This window comes from Neodiprion lecontei, chromosome 3, assembly GCF_021901455.1.
Source record: "Neodiprion lecontei isolate iyNeoLeco1 chromosome 3, iyNeoLeco1.1, whole genome shotgun sequence".
Lineage (NCBI taxonomy): Eukaryota > Metazoa > Arthropoda > Insecta > Hymenoptera > Diprionidae > Neodiprion > Neodiprion lecontei.
In genome coordinates this window covers 4,346,016-4,365,973 of record NC_060262.1, presented here as the reverse complement: position 1 = coordinate 4,365,973, position 19,958 = coordinate 4,346,016, and the positions used below count along the sequence as shown (strand labels likewise).

General features: G+C 36.0%; 3 protein-coding genes across 4 annotated transcripts in view; 1 reads left to right on the top strand and 2 right to left on the bottom strand.

The window, feature by feature from the left end:
* The window catches only part of LOC107224754 (26S proteasome non-ATPase regulatory subunit 1), a 67,203-nt gene extending 62,048 nt beyond the window's left edge, over positions 1-5,155 (top strand). Inside the window, exons 11-14 of the mRNA XM_015664934.2 lie at positions 396-730; positions 3,058-3,410; positions 3,847-4,252; positions 5,043-5,155. Of these exons, the coding sequence (XP_015520420.2) occupies positions 396-730; positions 3,058-3,410; positions 3,847-4,252; positions 5,043-5,113 (1,165 nt within the window). The 3' untranslated portion in view covers positions 5,114-5,155. The remainder of the gene's footprint in view (positions 1-395; positions 731-3,057; positions 3,411-3,846; positions 4,253-5,042) is intronic.
* LOC107224748 (5-hydroxytryptamine receptor 2A) overlaps positions 1-19,958 on the bottom strand; it is a 79,111-nt gene that overhangs the window by 14,700 nt on the left and 44,453 nt on the right. For both annotated transcript variants that reach the window (XM_046734109.1, XM_046734111.1), the window contains exon 3: positions 9,569-9,801. In XM_046734109.1, coding sequence (XP_046590065.1) covers positions 9,569-9,801 — 233 coding nt within the window. The remainder of the gene's footprint in view (positions 1-9,568; positions 9,802-19,958) is intronic.
* LOC107225052 lies at positions 18,605-19,632 on the bottom strand. The gene is made up of 2 exons (XM_015665360.2): positions 19,196-19,632; positions 18,605-19,087 (listed from the first exon to the last, which is right to left on the bottom strand). The coding sequence occupies exons 1-2, from the start codon at positions 19,385-19,387 to the stop codon at positions 18,950-18,952; spliced, it is 330 nt and encodes a 109-aa protein (XP_015520846.1). The 5' UTR covers positions 19,388-19,632; the 3' UTR covers positions 18,605-18,949.

Here is a 19,958-nt window from a genome sequence, read left to right as displayed (position 1 = left end):
GAACTCATGTTTATCGTTATAATAACCGTGTTCTCTAATTTATAACGTATATCCACGAAAAATAATCGTATTTCCAATATTTACATGGGAATTGTAGTTATATAATTATTTACACGTATGAAAAAGAATAACAGAATATATATTTAACAACATCGTGCAAATAACTGTTATCGACAAATTAGAAAAATTCGAATAAAAAACAAGGATTCAACGATTTGTGGAAACTTGCGTATTATAATACTGAGACGTGAGCGTTGAAAAAAAAAAAAAACGCAGAATTACCAAAAAATTGAAAGATTAATCTCTGAAAAGTACTTTCAATTTTGAATATCAGTAAAAAATCTGTTGCGATTGAAATTAACTTCTTTTTTTTCTCTTTCTCGAATATTTTTCAGTACCCCCGAACAATGTCCCAGCGTTGTTTCCCTTCTCGCTGAAAGCTACAACCCCCACGTTAGATACGGGGCTGCAATGGCGTTGGGCATTGCATGCGCGGGAACGGGATTGAAGGAGGCGATCGCTCTGCTGGACCCGATGACAAACGATCCTGTGAACTTTGTCCGTCAAGGAGCGCTGATCGCCTCGGCTATGATCCTGATACAGCAGACCGAAGCCACCTGCCCAAGGGTTAAAGATTTCCGTGCCCTTTACGCAAAGGTCATCGTCGACAAGCACGAGGACGTGATGGCAAAGTTCGGCGCGATTTTGGCCCAAGGAATCATCGACGCCGGTAAGAATATTATTAGATTATCTTTTCCGCGCGGATAAGACGAGGAAAAAGAAAAATGGAAAAAAAAAAAACGAGGACGCTGGACGAGGAAAAGAGAATATTTTTTTCAAACTCGAAAACGAATTTAGGACTCGGAACTTCGACTTTTTTGAAAACTGAGAGAAACTTTGGTTTACGAAGAAAACCAGATTAAAAAATGAAACTGCAAAATTCATTCTCTTCTTTTTATTTTTTTATTTTTTTTTGCATAAATTCTCTCTTTTTCCATCTCTGTCTCTCTCTCTCCCTCTCCCCCTTTCTTTCTTGACGTTTCAAGATTATCTCGTACTTTGGACTTGAAATTTATTATGCCCCGGGCTGCTTCGCCCAGTACTCTTTTTCCCTAAGGATCTCGGTACCGGAAAATGTTAATGAAGCTTTCGCTTGAAGGCGCGAAGAGGTAAAAGAGAGAAAGAGAAAGCGGGCGAAACTTATTATTCAGAACTAATTCACCAATCGAATAAATAGCCGTCTTTTTCAGGAATCATAATTCTCTGCAATTTTTCCTTTTTTTTTCTTTCTTTTCTTCTCTCAACGCTTTGTTCACGGTTTTTTTTTTCACCCTTCCATCTTGCTTCTTACGGTCCTTTTATTTCTCCCTTCTTGTGTTTTCCTCTTTTGTTTCAACGATGAAGAATAAATGAGTATACGTGAAATATGCTTTAAAAATATTCAGAGAATTTCATTTCATCTTGGAGGGAGATTTTTTTTTTTTTATCTCTTCTCCACCTTCTGAACCTTTTTCTCTGTCAGAAACTGTCATAAATGTTGCTATTTTTTTTTTTTTTCAAATTGTGCTATTTTATATTGTACTACTGTTTTGCATATTTTTTAATTGATATTTCGCTTCAATTATGTAGCAATAATTCTTCCCATCTTGTATTTCTTACACACTGTAAGCCGTGCGCCCAAAATATCTTCCACCACTTTATCGCTCAAAATTCTTTATGAATGTTTTTCGGAATTTAATGATGACGCATTTATTTTAATCGGTTTCAGCCATGTTTCGATTCAGAGATCGAAATCGATGTTCATCTACTCCGCTTACGGTTTTTATCCAATTTTGTGCTCTTTTCTGTAGCACAATATTCATAGAGACACTGCACGTACAATCATTTCGAAAATTTTCATCGTTTTAAATAAACCCAGAGATCTTTTTCCGTTGAACTGGGAATCAAGATAAAGACATGATTCCAAGATTCTTACGACCTACAAAAATTTGAGCAAAAGTTAATATGTATTTTGAATTTTAGGTACTGCAATTTATAGTCCAGTATAATCTGTTTTCGATTTTTATTTTCTCGAGAGGTGTCAAAAAGTCACCATCATTCAAGATTTCTACGTTATTCCATTTCCGAGTTACACTCTGTAAAACAATGTTGAAAATCTAGCATTTCGTTGCGTATTTCGTAAACCCAATTTACAGAAATACTAGACGTTCTAGAAACATTTTGAAATGAGTTTTGAATTGAGCAGCAAAAAGGTCACTTGAGACTTTTTGTTCACGGCGATTCGTTCGCTAAATAAAAAAACTAACACGACGTTCTAGAAATAATCTGAAAACAGATTTTGATTCAGCATTGAGAAATTCACGCGATAAGATCCCGATATTTTAATTTAGAATAATTTTTGCACAACGTTCTGTATTAACTCTTTACAAAATGTTGAAAAATTATTTTTGCTGGAAAATCAAACGTGCTAGAAATGTTTTGAAAAAAGTTTCAGATTCAACATCGATAAATTCACTTACTTGAAGTGAACCAACCATTCGTCTCAATCTCTCAAAAAAAAAGAAAATGCCTCAAAAGCTAGCATTTTTCGTTATTTCAATCTCGATTACCAGAAGAACCAAACATGCTAGAAATATTTTAAAAACAGATTCGGATTCAGCTTAAACGATTTCTCTTGATACAAATGAACCAACCATTCGTCTCAATCCCTCAAAAAAATCGCTTCACAACTAGAATTCTTCGTTTTTTCAAACTCGATTTGCAGGAGAACCAGATGTGCTAGAAATGTATTGAAAACAGATTCGGTTTCAGTATAGACGAATTCTCTTGCTGCAAATGAACCAACCATTCGTCTCAAGCTCTCAAAAAATGGCTTCAAAACTAGCATTGTTCGTTATTTCAAACTCTATGTGTAGGAAAACCAGACGTGCTAGAAGTATTTAAAAAACAGTTTCGGATTCGGCGCCAATGAATTCACTTCCTAAAGCCCGACAGATCAATCCTCTGCGATTTTCGCTTCGTATCGATATCCCCAAACTCAATTTTGTCGCTCTGCAGGCGGCCGAAACGTGACGGTATCTCTGCAGTCGAGAACCGGACACACGAACATGCTGGCGGTAGTCGGTGCCTTGGTATTTACTCAATACTGGTACTGGTTCCCTCTGGCCCATTGCCTCGCTTTGGCTTTCACGCCGACCTGCCTGATCGCCCTGAACGCGCAGCTAAAAATGCCAAAGCTGGAAATCCGCTCGAATGCTCGACCGAGTGTTTACGCCTATCCGGCACCGCTCGAGGAAAAGAAACGCGAGGAAAGGGAGAAAGTCACCACCGCTGTTCTCAGCATCGCCGCACGTGCTCGAAGACGCGAATCCGAAAGACGGGCTCGCGATTCTCACGAGAAGATGGAAGTGGTGAGTCTATAAACTCTTCGGAGCGATTCGGTATTCTTCGTTTTCACGCTTCGGCATGGTTGAGGAAAAAATTCGATCGTTTTTGATCGATATTAAACAAATTCAGCAACTCTGGACAGTCGACAAAATTTGATAAATAATTGAATTTTTAACGTTCTTGTTTTTTTTTTTTTTTTTTCTTCTTCGACACTGTTCAAACATATTCACGTGAAGTTTCGCCGACTATTGGCAAAATTTTTGCTTCTGTTGATAAACAAAGGGAAAATTTCGTACGAAACACGGGATAATTTTTTATGAGAATACGCGCACGAAATTTAATTTCTGTTTTTTTTTTTATACTTGTTTTTTTCTTGTTTTTTTTTTCTTTTTTTTTTTTATATCGCTTCTCAATCACCTCCCGTTACGGATTAGAATTTATTTCCCACGCCTTTGTAAGGATCCGTCTCCGTCCGAGACGAAGGAGTCGGTCGAGACGAAGGAGGAGAAAAAGGAGGATAAGAAGAAGGATAAAGAGGACAAGGATAAGGTGGACAAGAAGGCAGCGGGAAGCAGCAAGGACGATGGTGGAGAGAAGAGCGAGAAGGAGAAGGAGAAGGAGAAGGACAAGGAAAAGGAAAAGGAGAAGGAGAAGGAGAAGGAGAAGGAGAAGGAAAAGAAAGAATCCGAACCAAATTTCGAGATACTGCAGAACCCCGCTCGCATCATGCGTCAGCAGTTGAAACTGATTTCTCTCGTTCCCGGAAGCCAGTACGCTCCTGTCAAGGATGTCGGAATTGGTGGAATCGTCATGGTCAAGCACATCAAGCCGGACACCGAAGAGGAACTCGTTGAACCTGTCGCTGGTAAGCCGGAGCGAAACGTTCAAAAAACGTCATTTTTCTTTGAAACTTCACGATGGGTTTGAAGGTATTCAGTTTTTTTTTTTTTTTTTTTTTTTTTTTTCCCCTCTCTAAATATCAACGCTAGTTTTTTCTCTGTCAAATTTCATTGAAATCCGGACAATCCTCAAGTTTTTCGAAAGGTCGTTTTTTTTTTTTTTCCAAAACATGTATCGTTACATCAACGTTACGAACTTCATAAAGTTCCATTTTTTATTTCAAGGATCATTTTTCTCGGTTTTTTTTTTTTTTTTTTTTTTTCAAAAATCACTCACGGGCCTTCGATCGTACAAATTGAAATGAAACGGTGTTTAAATTCGAGAAAATGATTGAGAAATAAAATAGTTATAGTACGTGTTTCTCAGGCGATCTGAGTTTTGTATTTAAAAGAAAGAAAGAAAGAAAACGTTCTTAATTTCAAGCAAATCGTTAATTGTCATGATTTTGTGCACGCTTATTCGATAAAACACATTTCACCGAAACTTGAGTATTTGCATGTACCTAAAGATTGATATTTTTAAAATTTGTTACATATGTGAGGTATATACTTTGGAGGATTGAAAATCTCGTGCAACGTAAACAAAACAAGAAAAAACTCAGTCCGAGTCTTAAATTGTATTAGATATATTGCAGAATTAGCGAAAACTTGATCTTTGCCAAGTATCTTATCAATTTATTTCCGGTTTTTTTTTTTCTTTTTTTTTTTACCCCCGAAAAATAACAACGGTCAACGTCGTGTCAATTTTTTTCACAGCATTCGGTCCAAAACCAGACGAAGAAAAAGAGGCCGAAGCTCCGGAGCCGTTCGAGTACATCGAAGATTAAAAAAAAAAAAGCGATAAAAGAAGCACGTTTTATCACAAATATGATGAAATTGTAACATGTATTGAATTATTTATAATGACTGTACGGTAGTGAGTTTAATCAATGCAACATACGATGACGATAACGATAACAATAATCGTAAATAAGCTTGCGAATTGAAAAATCTTTGAAACATCGCTTACTCGTAAATCGAGTTTATACTAATTTCGAAAAAAAAAAGCGAAAAAGAAAAGGAAAGAGAAACGATGTTGCGGTAAATTTATGCAACTTCGTAAGTTATTATTAACTCTTGTTATTCAATGAAAGTTAAACGTAACGATAACACTCCGCGATACCGCAAAAATTATACAAACATTTTTGCGATAACAACGGTAAGAAACGATACTCCGTATTTTCATTCGCTTTCCGATTATTGTTCCTCTTCCGCTCGATGTTGTTCACTTCCGGCTTTGTAACCGGTTCCGCCGATTCGATGCCGTACAAATCAGTTTCGCCGTAGACGTCGCCGTGTAAACTTCGGTATAGAAATAAATGTATCCCGTATATTCGTCGTGTGTGAGCATGAAAATTTCGCACAGTTTACAATTACAATTCTTACCCATCCTCCCGCACTTCCCTGTACGATGTAATAATAAAGATAACGTTTCCGTATCGTAAAAAGTGTGTCGCGAGTTTATTTTTTCCATCTGGAATCTGAGGAATTTTCAGTTATTTTTCATATCCACGTATGAAGATAATTGTTTCTTGAAATCTAGTTGAAAATTGGTGTAAATAAGTTATCTGTTTGTAATATGATTTATTTTACGAGTACAAGTGAGTTTAAGAAGAATTCATGAAATTTCAAAACGTATCGACGAGTTTCCTCGTTCGCCTTTTCGTTTTATTGTTAGTGGAAAAATTGTGGTTAAATCAGGCAACCAAAGTTCGAGAACCGTTTCGAAAGAAGAGAGAAAAAAGGAAAACAGCGAAAGGTAAGAACGATGATAATAAAAAAAAAACTAATTGTTTTATTCTTTCCGTAAATAATATACACGCATTTATGTAATCTACATTCATTCGTTTATAATAATAACCTGTCATTTCGATTAGTCGTAATCGCGGATTCTTGCCTCTCACGATGCTTTATTTATACAATATCGTTACTACGCACTGTTGTTGTTATTCTCGACCGCGTTCATCGCAGCGTTTGCTGACCTATCTCAAATCTCTCGACACGCTGCGAAGTCGACGCTCTCAAAATAAACAACCTTCGTTACTTATCGTTTACACGGCATATGCGTGTTGATAGATCAGGAACAGAGTCGAAAGAATTTCTTCTATTTCTTCTATTTCTTGTTTTTTTTTTTTCCCCCCCCGAATCTACGTAACTTTACTCCACGCCGTATTATTATTAATCCCCTTGAAAAAGTTTGAAAAGTTTTCCAAACTTTCAACTCGTGTTTGATCTTGTTTTAATTACGCATCGGATTATACTTGTAGGTGCTTGTTTTTAATTCCTCTGACAACAAGTAACAAGAAAGAGGCATGAAGTGCTTAACGAAGCGATTTCGAACGGCTTCTGGCGAGGCTTTTTTTTTGTAATTAAAGTCGAAAGAATTCCTGAAAATAATCGGAAAATCAATTTTTTTTTTTTTCTTCTTTTTTTCGTTTCACCAATAACGACGTGTACATTTTTTTCTAACAAACGGTTTTTCTGTTATTCGGATTCTGAAAGTTTTTCCTTCTATTCTCTTTGTTTGAATTTCAATCGCTTCGTGAAAATTTACTCACGAACAAAGTTAGCTACGAGTGGTAGAAACAAATCGATCCGTCTCAAATTGTGTCTTGCGATAATTGAGATTTTTTCCTCTTCGATTAGATTTGATTCGATCAACTTCAATCACAGCTCACGACAAAAACCCAGCAACCACTGATAAGTGAAAAAAATGGTCAGACTGAGATAGGATTCAACGAATTCTTGCTTTTTCTGTCTGAAAACTGACAAAAAATAAAAATAAAAATAATCGATCGTGACTTTTCGATTGATCCGAAATCAGAGGCTATAAATTTATTTCAGTTGAAGAAACTTCAAATTTTACCCAAACAAATTACTCATCATTACTGCGAAGTTTTAAACAAATTCCGTATAAAGTTGAACAAATTATCCGTACAGCGGTGAAATAATTTCGTAAAATTTGTAAGAATCTGATCAATTCTCTGAAAACTAATCGGACAATGTTTTTTTCAAGTCAAATAAGACCGAATGATTTTCTATCGAGTCGAAGAATCGGGTTTTAGAAATATTTTTCTCACTTTAGAGAGAAAAATGTTAACGGGTGATATTTTCCTCGATAATATTAGCCTGTTTCTGGCTCGGAGTGGGTATTATTTTATGTATCAAGGGATGGATGGGGGCGAAAGCTAGCACAGCTGGATCGGAGTGCCAGCCGAGTCCCGAGGGATCCGAGGAACCAAGAAAGAAGCACGGCGTACGCTGTCTGAGCTGAAGCTTGCAGAAACGTTTCTTGACTTCCTCTGTCGGACTTAATCACATTTTCCCGAGGCAAACGTCAATTCCGATAATTAAAAATCCTCCCAACCTTTGACCTTCCGGAGGTAATTCAAACGTCTTATTGCCGATGCTTCTGCTTTTCCTCTGCTTTTCGTATATGTATATATATATATATATATATATACACCAATTGCACTGGATTACGAATTTCTCTTGCACAACGATTTTGCTTTTCCGTATTCATTGCTCGATCATTTTCAAACATGGATCCAAATTTTTCTCGGCTTACCGTTGAACAAGATCAAATTAAATTGGTGTAACGTTTTTTTTTTTTTTTTTTTTTTTCTGTTACAAGAAAAAATAAAAAACAGTAATCCGTTTTAAGCGTTACGTTGAACGTTCTCTGATCTCGTTGCAATATTATTCAGGTCGCCATTGGCCGAAAACTATTTTTTTGATTGTTTCGGCTTTTTGCGTTGGTAGTTTTCTTTTTCTTTTTTTCTTTTTTTTTTTTATTTTTTCTCCTTTTTTTTTTACACCCTCTCCTCGAACCGCCAATGTGTATACGTGTGTAGTGCGCAATGTGTGGTCGACCAGCTAATTGGGATACGTTCGGATGAATTGATCGCTGAAATTTTGACTGACGAACGGAGAACTTGAAGCGAAACTGTACATTTTTTTTTTTTCCGCATCCAGTCCCTCGGAAACAGCATTTAACGTTTCATTCCACTCTTTTTTTTTCGCGATTTCGCACCGCGGTTGCAAAAACGTTTTCAATTATTGTAGAAGTTTTACGTACATATGCACACGCGTACACGTAAATTGAAACCTGTCATTTTCCGATGCAGGGTATTGTGTGTGTGCTTTTTTTTTTATTTTTATTTCTTTTTTTTTATTTTTGATTCGTTCCTCTTTTCGTCTCTTTTCCTTGAATTTTTTTCAGATTATTTTATTCAACTGCTCAATTGCCTGTAAATATTGGTAGCGATTTTGAAAAGGATCTTTTTAAAAAGTTTCCCCAAAAAATTCTCAAAACTGTATTTTCTATTCCAAACATTTCATTTTTTTCCATTCTTTGTCAGCACTTACTATATTTTTTTTTTTTTGTTAGAGTAAAACGTTGTTTGAACGGTCTGAAAATTCTCGAAAAATTCTGTAAAAAAAATGGTATTTTTCACTTGGAACATTTGTAGACCAATTGAATGATAGAGCGATTTATGTCTATTTTTTCGGCAGGTTTAATTTTTTCAATCAATTTCATAATGCAAACGGTCTAGAAATGTTTGAAGTGAAAAACGGAAGTTTTGAGAATATTTGGGGAATTTCCAGATCGTTTAAACAATGTTAAAGTTGGTAAAAAAAAGTAAAAGTACTAAAAAAAAAAATAAAAAATAGAAAAAATAATCGGCCCGTTACGGGCGCAGCCTTGAAATTTTTAAAATCGAAAATAAAGCTTTTGAGAATGTAAGAAAAAAGGGCCTTTTCACAACCACTTCCAATATTTATAAATAACTGAGTAGTTGGAGAAGAAAATCTAAAAAAAATTCAGGATGGGACAATGACTGGAAAATTTTTTTTGAACAAATTCAAAAATTGTAAAAGTCGGACGTTGGTTTGGTTTCGCATGAAATTCCGCATGTCTAGAAAGATGTTGAAATTAATTTCACGAGAAATTGCATAAAACAAAGTAAAAAAACGAAAAAAAAACTAAATCAATAAAAACAGAAGTACATTACAAAACGTAAAGTTTGAGACGCTGATTAGGAAAGGCAAATTGCTCACGAATCATTTTTCGTTTTCGGTTATCGAAAGAGAGAGAGAGAAAAAAAAAACAAAATCGTCACTTCCAGCTCTGTCCGCATCAAATAAATAGATTTAAAAACACCTGAGATTTGCTCTGCGTTTCTGTTTCATTTTTATTTATCTTGAAACTGCGTTTATCGATTATTATCGTTTAAACTCACCTTCGAATACATGAGGCTTAGAGGAAGGCTCATAGCGATGCTGAGCAGCCATACGAATATTATTTTGAGGGTGACTCGTCGGCGCGTTTTGTTGCGTCCGAATTTCATCGGATAACGGAGGCTCAGGTATCTGTCAACCGATATTGTGCAGAGGTGCATTATGCTCGCTGTGCAGAAAAGCACGTCGAGGCACATCCAGGCCAGACAGTAGACAGCCGGCAGTGGGAAATAACCTGAAAATTGATATTTGACCATTGTTAGATTTTTTTTTTTCTTTTTTCTTTTTTTTTCTTCATACCTATACTCATAATAAATTCGCATCGGATATATGAAATTTTATATCAATTATCGCCGTGTTGCGTCGTTTTTTTTTTCTGTCGCCTGCATTTTCTTTTTATTTTGCAACCGGTACAGCAATTTTTTGAGCCTCTTTTTTTTTTATTCTTTTACTAATTCAATCATCTTTAAACGTAGTCTTGACAATCCCTTTTTAGCCGTATACGATGGTGGATAAAGTTAATCGAAAATTATTCGAAATTCGGTAAGAGTTTTACGCAAGCATTTGTGTATGAGAAAAAAAAGAAAACTGTGCCTTAAAAATTTCCGTTAGTCAACGACGACGCGTTGTAATCTTATTTCAGGGTAAACTTAATTTTTCTTCAATTATACATTTTCCCTACGAATATATAGATCTTATCATTTGAGAATTTGATAAAAAATTTTACAATGTCAGTATCACAAATTAAACAGGTATAATAAGAATTAATAAATTTACCGCACGTAATTTGTTATAATAAAACTTTTTTTTTTTTTTTCTTCGATTCTGAATTACTTTCAATTTTTGTTTTTTTCCTTTCGGTTCGAACGAATGAAAGAGACAAACTGGCGAAAAAATAAATACTTACCGATTATACTTTTAGTAGGGTTAAAAAAAAATATGGAAATATCGTTGAAAATTTGGACAGTTTTTGAACGATTTTTCTCGCCTATCACACCTTTTTCTATCCTGCGTATCGCGAGTATAAGTCGGGTGATTCTGAATCGTAAATAACAGGTCAAATTTAAATTCAAATAGATAGAGGGGTTGAAAAAAAAAAAAAAACACAAAAAACAAAAAGACCCAGAGAAGAAACAAAAAGAAAAATCGAGGGAAAAAAAAAGCTTTTAAAATGTAAATCGGGTCGAACATCAATCCGAGTTGCGGATACGTGAGAGCTTTGTTGCACATTGTCTCCTTGGGGGTACGTTTCACACCCGAGTGTCGATACAAGAGACTATACGTGCCTAATTTATGCGAGACAACAACGTATCCGCCTTTCATCATCCTCGCAATTTCTCCTTGTCTATATTTTGAGGGTATTTTTGCGAATCTGAGTGGAAGAAAAAAAGGTGAAATAAAAATGGTGGATGAAAAAAAAAAAAAAAAATAAAAAAAACAGGGGTCGGAGAGAAGGGAAAGAGGACGTTAATCCCTCGCGGAAAGGCGTGACAAAAAAGAAGCCAAACCTTGGTGAGAAAAAAAGAAACGTACGGCTCTAACCTGAAATTAAAATGCCTCACTTTCGACCCTCGTGATGTTTATCTTTAGCTCACCTTCAGCTCTCATTTTTTACCTCATAACTTAACAGCCCTTCATATTTTTTTTTTTTTTTTTCTTTTTCCTTCTTGACCTCGTCCTCAGTTGTGGTTATTTTTCAACACCTCGTACAGCGACGCTTTTAAACCCTCTGCAACGTAATCGCGTCTACCTGACGTACGCGTAATAAATTATACACTGAGAAAAAATTTCATTTGTTACAGTAAGTAGAAAAATTCAGTAAAACAGGTATCGTTGAGCTTTTTATCCGACAATTTTTGTGAAAGTCAAAACTTGAAACACCTTTTCGGAATTCCGCGTGATGTGCGCGTGGATCTAATTGTAAGAAGCCCGACACATTAAATGTTGAAAGTTTACGTGACTCGGGGTTAACCTTGTCTCGTCCGCTTACGCTCCTGGAGTTGAAGATGTCTTAGAGCGTACAGTCAGCCGAAAAAGCTTTGAAACGAAACAGAATAACGAAGAGAAATAATTGTTGATAAAATTATGAACCAGGATTCGAGTCGAGCGAGTTGAATCGCATCGAAAATAGATTGATTCGATATTGAATTGGCTGGATTCTTCCTTTGCATGGAAACTTGAGCGACAAAATTTTGGTCAATTACAGAGATAATGGATCCAAAAAAGAGAAAATCTTTTCCACAATTTGAGAAATTTCAAAGCTTTTTCAACGGACTGTACCTGTACCTACTCTGATATCATGATGCTTAAAAGTTTTTGGATGGAGGTGGTCTAACTTTGATCAGTGTTTCAAATTAACCCTTTTAGTCACAGTGATAAGTATTCTTACCATCTATTTTATATCGACTTTTCGTATACTTTGAGAATTTTTCGATATATTTCTTTGCGGTTTCTTTTCTATTTCTGATATTACAATAATAGGTTTTCAATACTCGAGGTTAATTGTTGCGATATAATGTAAATTATTATTGTTAGAAACAAATTGATTTAACATCTCTCTACATATACACATGTTTTACTCAAATCACGAGTTCTCAGGATCGCTGATTACGAATCCGAAATTGGATTTTGACAACTCAAGACGGCTGATCTAATACGGCGGACGAAAATTTGAAATTCGATCAAATCCGAAAAAAAAAAAAAAAAACTCTGTTCACGGGTTTTCGGGGTCGTTGATTACGAAAGTGAAATCAGATTTTGAAAATTCAGTATAGCGAGTCCAATCAGCGTCCCTGAAAACCTCCGCACGAGAGTTTTTTTGATCGTATTTGAATAAATTTAAAATTTTCGTCAAGCCATATTGGATCCATAATCTTGAATTTTTGAAGTCTGATTTCAGACTCATAATCAGCGACTCCTTGTTATGATAATTGACTCGGCTCAATAACGTGTGACTCAATGGGTTAAAAGAGAAAGTGCTCGTGACGGCAAGTTCAAGGATTGCTCGTGGAAAGCGGCGGAATCTACTTAATCACCTTCTTCTTAGAATTTAAATTACCACGTTCCCAAGGCACGCTCCTTAACAACTTCGAACTTTTTTTTTTTTTTCACGGAACCGCGAATAAGGCATGATTTCACCACGGAATTACAGGCTCGAAAATTCTGCGCTCATACAGCAAAGAAAACGAGATTCGTTTTCTTTTCATTCTCCTCTCTTATCCCTAAACTCTTCGCTTTTCCGTTGTCGGACCTTTTTTTTCTTTTTTTTTCTTTTCTTTTTTTATCTTTTTCTCTCACTCACTCGTCAATTCTCTCGAATCCCGAAATACGAAGTGCTTTTACGAAAATTTGTTCACAACAACCAATCGACGAGCTATTTTCGATATAAATTCTTCTTTTGCAATTCACAGATTTTTTCGAAACAAAAAACGAAAAAACTGCCACCAATTTAATACGACTCGACCATTTTCTACGATTAATTTAAATGCATAATCGTTCAATTTTTAACGCAGGTATAGAGAATCGTGTAGCAAACATTTTTTTTTTACAACATTACCGACAGATTTTCTACAACTAAATGTATTGATTGAAATTTAGGCATCTCGTACGTTTCTTTTTTTTGTTTTTTTCCTCTTTTTTCTAAATTCTTCAACTTCAGTAATTGACGAACACAAATTTTGCAGCGATGGTTTTTTTTTTTTTTTGACAAGTAAACAACCGTTTGTTCAATAATTCTCGCGATATGTAATTCAGGGTTTAACTTGCGGTCTGCAAAACCGCGCGATAACCAATCTCTGGGAAAGCCGCAAACGGAAACAAAGCGTGAACTTAATATCCGGCTCACATGTGCTTGGCTACAATTCAAAGCCCTCGTTCTCCGCATCCCTCGAACTCGGAACCCTCGATAATACGGGTGGCTAATCTACCGATTGTGGCGCGAAAATACAATTTAAACATAGATACGGCGACCGCACGATCTTGGCGATATAGAGTTTTGTTGCCAGCGATTTTTTCGATAACGATTTGAAATTCGTATTAGTGAAAATATGATTTAGAGAAACTTCGAATTGCTTAAACAAGATTTGCTCACTTTGATTCGTGTGGATTCTTCTCAGTGCAAGATTATTTATCTCATCAGTTGAGAACTTCTTTTTACTCGCTATTTTCCAATCGCCAGAATTAAAAATGAATTGTCGAATTGTAAAAATCGTGAAATGAAAATTTTGAAAGCTCTTCGAAACTTTGTCAGTTTTCTGAAAATATTGGGATTCTGAAACTTTGAACAACAGGAGACACGTTTCTTGCAAATTTTCAAGCGGTAAAGTTGAGTTAAAAATATCTCCGGTTCTAAATTTATTTTTCCGCTGCCTGGTAAATAAGGGGCAAAAGGTGAACGTTAATGATTGTTACGTCGGATGTCCATTAGGGCAGGTGGAATTAGGTAACGCGGTAATTAGCGGCTAATACGAGGGTTGAAGTTACGCCTAATATGTAAGGTATTATACACGATCATGAATATAAACGAGTGAAAATAGCATTGATAAAATACGAAAAAACCCGCAAAACTCGAGCTGCAAAGAGAGAAAAAGAAAAGAAAAAAAAAAGAACGGGGCTAATTTCAAAGCGGAAAATTTCTCGTATATTCCACGGAGTTAAAGCCGGAATGATAATACGTAGGATGAACGAATATAAAAGAAACGGATGAACGCTCGTCTCGCCGATCGAAAAGAACGGTAATTGAGGTACGTTTATCCAGCATGTTCCATTCGGAATGAAAAATCCTTTCACCTCAATATTCCGCTAGGACGAGTCTTTTCAATCAGGAATCGTGTAATTATTGGAATAATTCATGTCCATTTTTTTTCTTCACAGTCCGAGGTACAATAATCGTGAGTTGAGATTTTTTTTAAATCGGTTTTATCCTCGAATCCGAATATAAGTTCTCCTGGTCTTTTTTCGAAAATAAAAAGTGATCGTCGTTTGTATTAAATCAAATTTTACGAAGGCTGGTATTCGGTCAGTTTTCTCACCGTTGGTCACTTTTCGTAACTTCAAAAAATGGTCACTCGAGTCACTTTTTCGGTCACAATTTAGTTACGCGCGTTAAAAATTTGGCTGGACAATTTCTTCTGCACGTGAATATCCACTAGACGAGATTTTTTTTTTTTTTTATCAAGTATCGTAACATTTTTAGCGAACAAATCAACTTCAGGTTGATTTCGAAAAATCAATTGCGATCACACTGTTCTTTACCGAAAAGTTCCGATCGAAAGGACATTAGGTTTATAAATCATAGTTATTGTTCACTTGTCGTTCATTTGCTAAATATCGCGTACAGTGATAGATTTTTTTAACGCGGAAAAAGACGCGAAAAACAAGGAAAACCCGTGTACAACGATATAATTGAAAATAGGATTATTTCCGACGAGTTTTATCGTTTCTTTGATGCGCAATAATTAATTCTGTACAGTCACTTTGGAGTCACTTTCATTAAGTCTTAAAGTCAATATTGTCACTTCTTTGAGACGACTTGACGGCCACCAGCCCTGAATTATTAATTTCCATCTCGTCAAAAACGTTCATCAATTTTTTCAAAACCTTTATCACAAATTGAAAAAAAAAGCATTCCTAGATCAATTCTAACCGTGTACATTAAACGTATATAAAAAAAATGTCGTGTTTTTGTAACTCCAAATGTTCTTTGTAACACAATATTTTGTAGAAATTCAATTTTATCGTATCAAAGGAAAAAGAGAAACAAAAAGAAAGAAACAAACGAACAGCAACGATAACTTGTTTAGTTATAAAGGCGCAATAATAAGATTTGAGATTTACTTTTCAAGCGCCCGCAGCTGAGTCGTAGCGGTTTTAAGGTCGAAAAAATTTCTCGAGTTTCTTTTCGTAATTTCCCGAGCCCCACAGACAGCAACTTTTAATAACCGCCTTCTCTGCACTCGATGCGGTCTGTGCTCGTTTCCCCTTTGTGTGTTCCTGCAGGCTTTAAAGCGCTAATTAGAATGCTCACCGTAAAGAAGGGGGAGCGAAAGCTTGGCTTAAAATGTCGAGGCGTAACCGTAACACCCCGTATGAATTATACACGTAAATCGCGTAGGTATGCCGTTGGTATTTAAGTCATCCGACCCTTAGGAATACCGTCGGATGTGATCTAATCTCTCTTGACACGAATCCGACATTGATTGCATATGTGGTAAAAATTAATCAGGCCAAGCGAACTTCGAGTAACACGAGGAACGTTTTTTCACTCCTATTTGCTATCGTAATTTGGGTGACATGTAACGATAAAGATTTTTTGAACGGCTTTGGGTGGAGGAAAATGTGTAGAAAATTCAGAAAGTAAAAATGAAAAAGCGAAAATCTGATTAGTAGTAAGTTCGAAATGTGGAAAGGACAAAGTCTAGAAAGCCAAAGTATAGAATCGTTATGACGGGACTTCGATTTTTCTGCATTTTGAAATACCATCAAATACATTTTCGTATCTGACTAAGAAACGAATATATTTCTTATCCGTGCTGACGATTTTATATTCTGACTTTCCAGACTAGAGACGTTCTTAAAAAAAGGTGAAAAATATTCCTTGAATATATTCCTTATCTTGACAATTCTTTATTTCTGACTTGTCCAAGGAAACGTCAAACATATTCCTCACTTATCTCGACGATTCTACATTCCGACATTCTAGGCTCTGCCTTTTTCCACAATCAGGCTTTTTTATACTTCACCTTTCTACAATTTAAAAACTCTACGAATCAGGTATAGAAATATTTAATCATCCAGACCGCGATTCCCGTTCATCCTTAAATCTGTGAATGTTACTCGAAGTGACAAATCGAGGTGCATGAATTTCATCACCGAATGGTCAAGCCCCAAGGCAAAGAGCAGCTGTTTGTAAATTGGCTTTGACTTTCCTCTTGAAGCAATAATTTCTCCCCGTTTCAGATTTAGGTGAAATTGGCGGGGATAGACTTTGCTGTATACTGTCATTAATATCGAGCCGAAACTCCGGCGGACTTTTCGTCAGTCCTCCGAAAGCTCGTAGCCAAATTTTACCCACACGTGCTTTTCTTATTAAGCATATTCGATAATTATAATTATTGGTTCCTCAATTCCTCGACTATAATTCGAAGACGTAGATTTTCGGATACGAAAATTGTTTAAACTCTTGTCTATAATACCGCAAGTTTGTTTGTTGCTCCTCAAAATTACGATATAAATTTTTTTTTTTTTTTTATCCAAATTCATCTTATCCTACATTCTAGGGTGTTTTCGCTTACGATGACTCGGCCAACTAATTATGCTTTGAGAAAAAAAAAAAAAAGAAAAAAACTTATATCGTATACATGTATATATTTTTGGCAAGAGAAATGTTTTATGCGACGACGAGATGTGTTTTTTTTTCTTCTTCTTCTTTTAATTTTGCTATATACTTCCGCTACTTTTACAACCCCCGAGCTTTTCCTCGCGCAAACTCACGAGGCCCTGCGTTTTGACTACCCGGCACAGTTTATATCGTTACTTTCAATTACGATTTGCATAATTCCAAGTCCCTAGGGAAAACCGGCAGAGGGTTGTCTTTCTATATCAGCCTCGAAGCCACTTTTCCACCACTCTTCAAACTCGATTATACCTACCAAGCAATTAGAAATAATTTCAATCCATTTTCCGCCTCCTTTAAACTCGCGAATAATAAACAATAATTATCACCTCCTCGGCGACGATTTTCTAAACTCCGCGATTTCCTTTATATAAAAAAAAAAAAAAAAAAATCACAATTTCTTATTCGAAATGTTTTTCAATAGAGTTGATTGCGATGAAAAAAAAGCTCAACCGGAGGACGAAATTCGACCAAATTTAAAAGAACAAAAAAAAAAAAAAACAATACCAAGTCAAAGATTCAAACTTCATTCAAGATCGCGTGCATATATATGTATATATATATATATATTCCAACCGGAAATGGCGCGCATCTCTGGGACCGACTCGAGTGAGTTTTCATCGAGATTGACAATCGTTCACGACTCTTACCAAGGCTTTTGTGGTGTTGTTGGCGCTTCCAGAGATCTACCGAATGGCGGTTTCTTCCGGCGTTGACGAGGGTCTTTGGGTCAAAAGTGACCATCCTTAACGAGTCTTCGGGGCTCGTCGTTCCTCTCTAGTTAAAAAGACTTCACGACTTCAAATTTAATGCTTTCAAAGTACTCTCGCTCTGCGGATATCCTCTCTCCCCACCCCCCGCTTTGTGCGAAACGGTTTCTCACACTCGATTTATCGATCGCTTACTTGATCTCCTTCGGTTTTGTCGACCAGTTTCGTAACCTTAAATTACGACAAAGTGCCACAATTAGAACTATGAGAATTGGACCTATTCCAACCTCTGTTTTTTAGCATCAATCCTGTCATGGTCATCCGATTGGAAGTCATTGAGAACTGTTAAGTAAATTAAGACGATCATTGAAAGCAAAGAATTTGCAATTATTCTGAACTCTATCTATTCTGTGCGACGATTTTTTTACTTTGTCACGTTGGATCAAAGTTTTCGGATACTACTCTGTTTCGATTTTTTGGATAACTCGAAGAGATGAAATCTCGTGGTTCAAAAAGGCATCTTCCGGATACGTAAAGATATCTTTACGATGTAGAAAAAAAATCTGTCACGAGACATTTTTCAATCGTATGTTTGCCGACTTTTTGTTTTGGTGCGATTTGGATCGCGATAATAATTACCGTTTTGCCCTTGTAAAGGAACGCTACTGCTATCGTTTTTATTGTTTTTAACGTAGTTTTGTCTACTTGTGAAAACCGCGGTAACAATATTTTGCATATAATATCGCACAAGTTCATCTGCATTCGTAACCTGCAGTTGCCGTTTGTTCAGATAAAAATTTTACACAAACCATAGACAATTTATGTTCGGTCTTCTTTATATTATGAAATATACTGCGACATTTATGTTACCGTAAGTTGTTACGCATAATAATTGCAGCTGGCGAATTTGGGTTGGTTGGAAAAATGAAAAATCCTTTACATCACCAACGAAAACATTATTTCCATAAATTGCATCGGGTAATCTTTATTTTGCAATTCCTCTTATCGAGACTTTTTTATCGTAAACGAACCCGTTGAATTTATGGTTGTTGTATGTTTTGTTTTTTGTTCTATTTGTGTTCAATTTTTATTTGACAAGTTTCATCGATCCGTTGTAAGATGAGAAATTTTCCACAAATGTCGGCGAGACGGAAATTCAATTACATATGTATACAAAAAAACGTTCACACATTGCGTATTCGTACAATCGATATCGTATTCCAACAATGCTTCCGATGATTTACCGCACTTATTTTTTTCTTCTTTCCAATCGTCAGAAATTATTTAAGCGAAGTAACTTCAACGCCAATCGTTGTCGCGTCGTCAGGTGTTTCGGTTGTCGAATACCTGCCGTTTCTCAGTTCATTCTCTCCGCGTGCCAATTTCTCTTGTACCCGTCGATAACACTTCATGATTTCCTGCGGAATTTCGATTGGTTATTAAAAAAAAAAAAAAAAAAAAAAAAAATGAATTTAAAATTTTGTATGAAAAATAAAATTGAATTTTGACCGTCGAAATTTTCTTACCGCTTCCAAAACCGGGTCTTCGACGAAGTCGTAAACCTTCGGACAGCGGTCCGAGACTCCGTCATCGGTCCACGATGATCTCTTTTCGCGAATCGGTGAGACGTTCGAATCATCGAGTTTAAAATCCGCCGGAAATCCGCAGGCAATGCTTGCCAATAAGCCGGTTATTATCAATCCCGATTTCCACAGCATGGTGGCTTCTAGATTTTTACACAGTCGGATCTATACTGACTCTCCGTTCCAGTCGGTCTTCTAATTACACCGACGCCTCTTTCATCTTTCGTCAAAGTTCATCGAAATTCGCGGAATAAAAATAAAACGAACGGTTTACGTGTGAAAGTCGCGATTCGTCGCGTGAAGATAATCGAGGTGAACCTTTGGCTTTTGCGCCGTGATATTAATTTCGATTGACGTCGCGTTGATCATGTTTTTAGCCACGCAATCCGAGATGTTCACAGAGTACAGTGGAAAAAAATCATGCTATGTGTTGCGATCTGTAGAATGATTTAATATTTTTATAAAGAATTTCCTACGTCTATGAACAGGTGTAAAAAAATATTGTTGTCAAGAAAATTTGTTGTTTTACAAAATAGGGAAAAATATTGTATTTCCTTGACAAGTGTGAAATTTTCGGTTTGAAAATATTTTTTCACGGCTATTGGTAAACGTAAAAATAATTTCTAATAACAACATGTCACATTTTTCTGACGAACAAATTTTAGTGGATATTGCTAATCGTGTTTATATTTTTGTCAGTTTTAAT

Coding starts and splice junctions, on each gene's coding strand:
- LOC107225052 (XM_015665360.2), bottom strand. CDS start 19,387: ATGCTGTGGAAATCGGGATTGATAATAACCGGCTTATTGGCAAGCATT. Junction 19,088..19,195: donor AAGACCCGGTTTTGGAAGCG/GTAAGAAAATTT, acceptor GAAATTCCGCAG/GAAATCATGAAGTGTTATCG.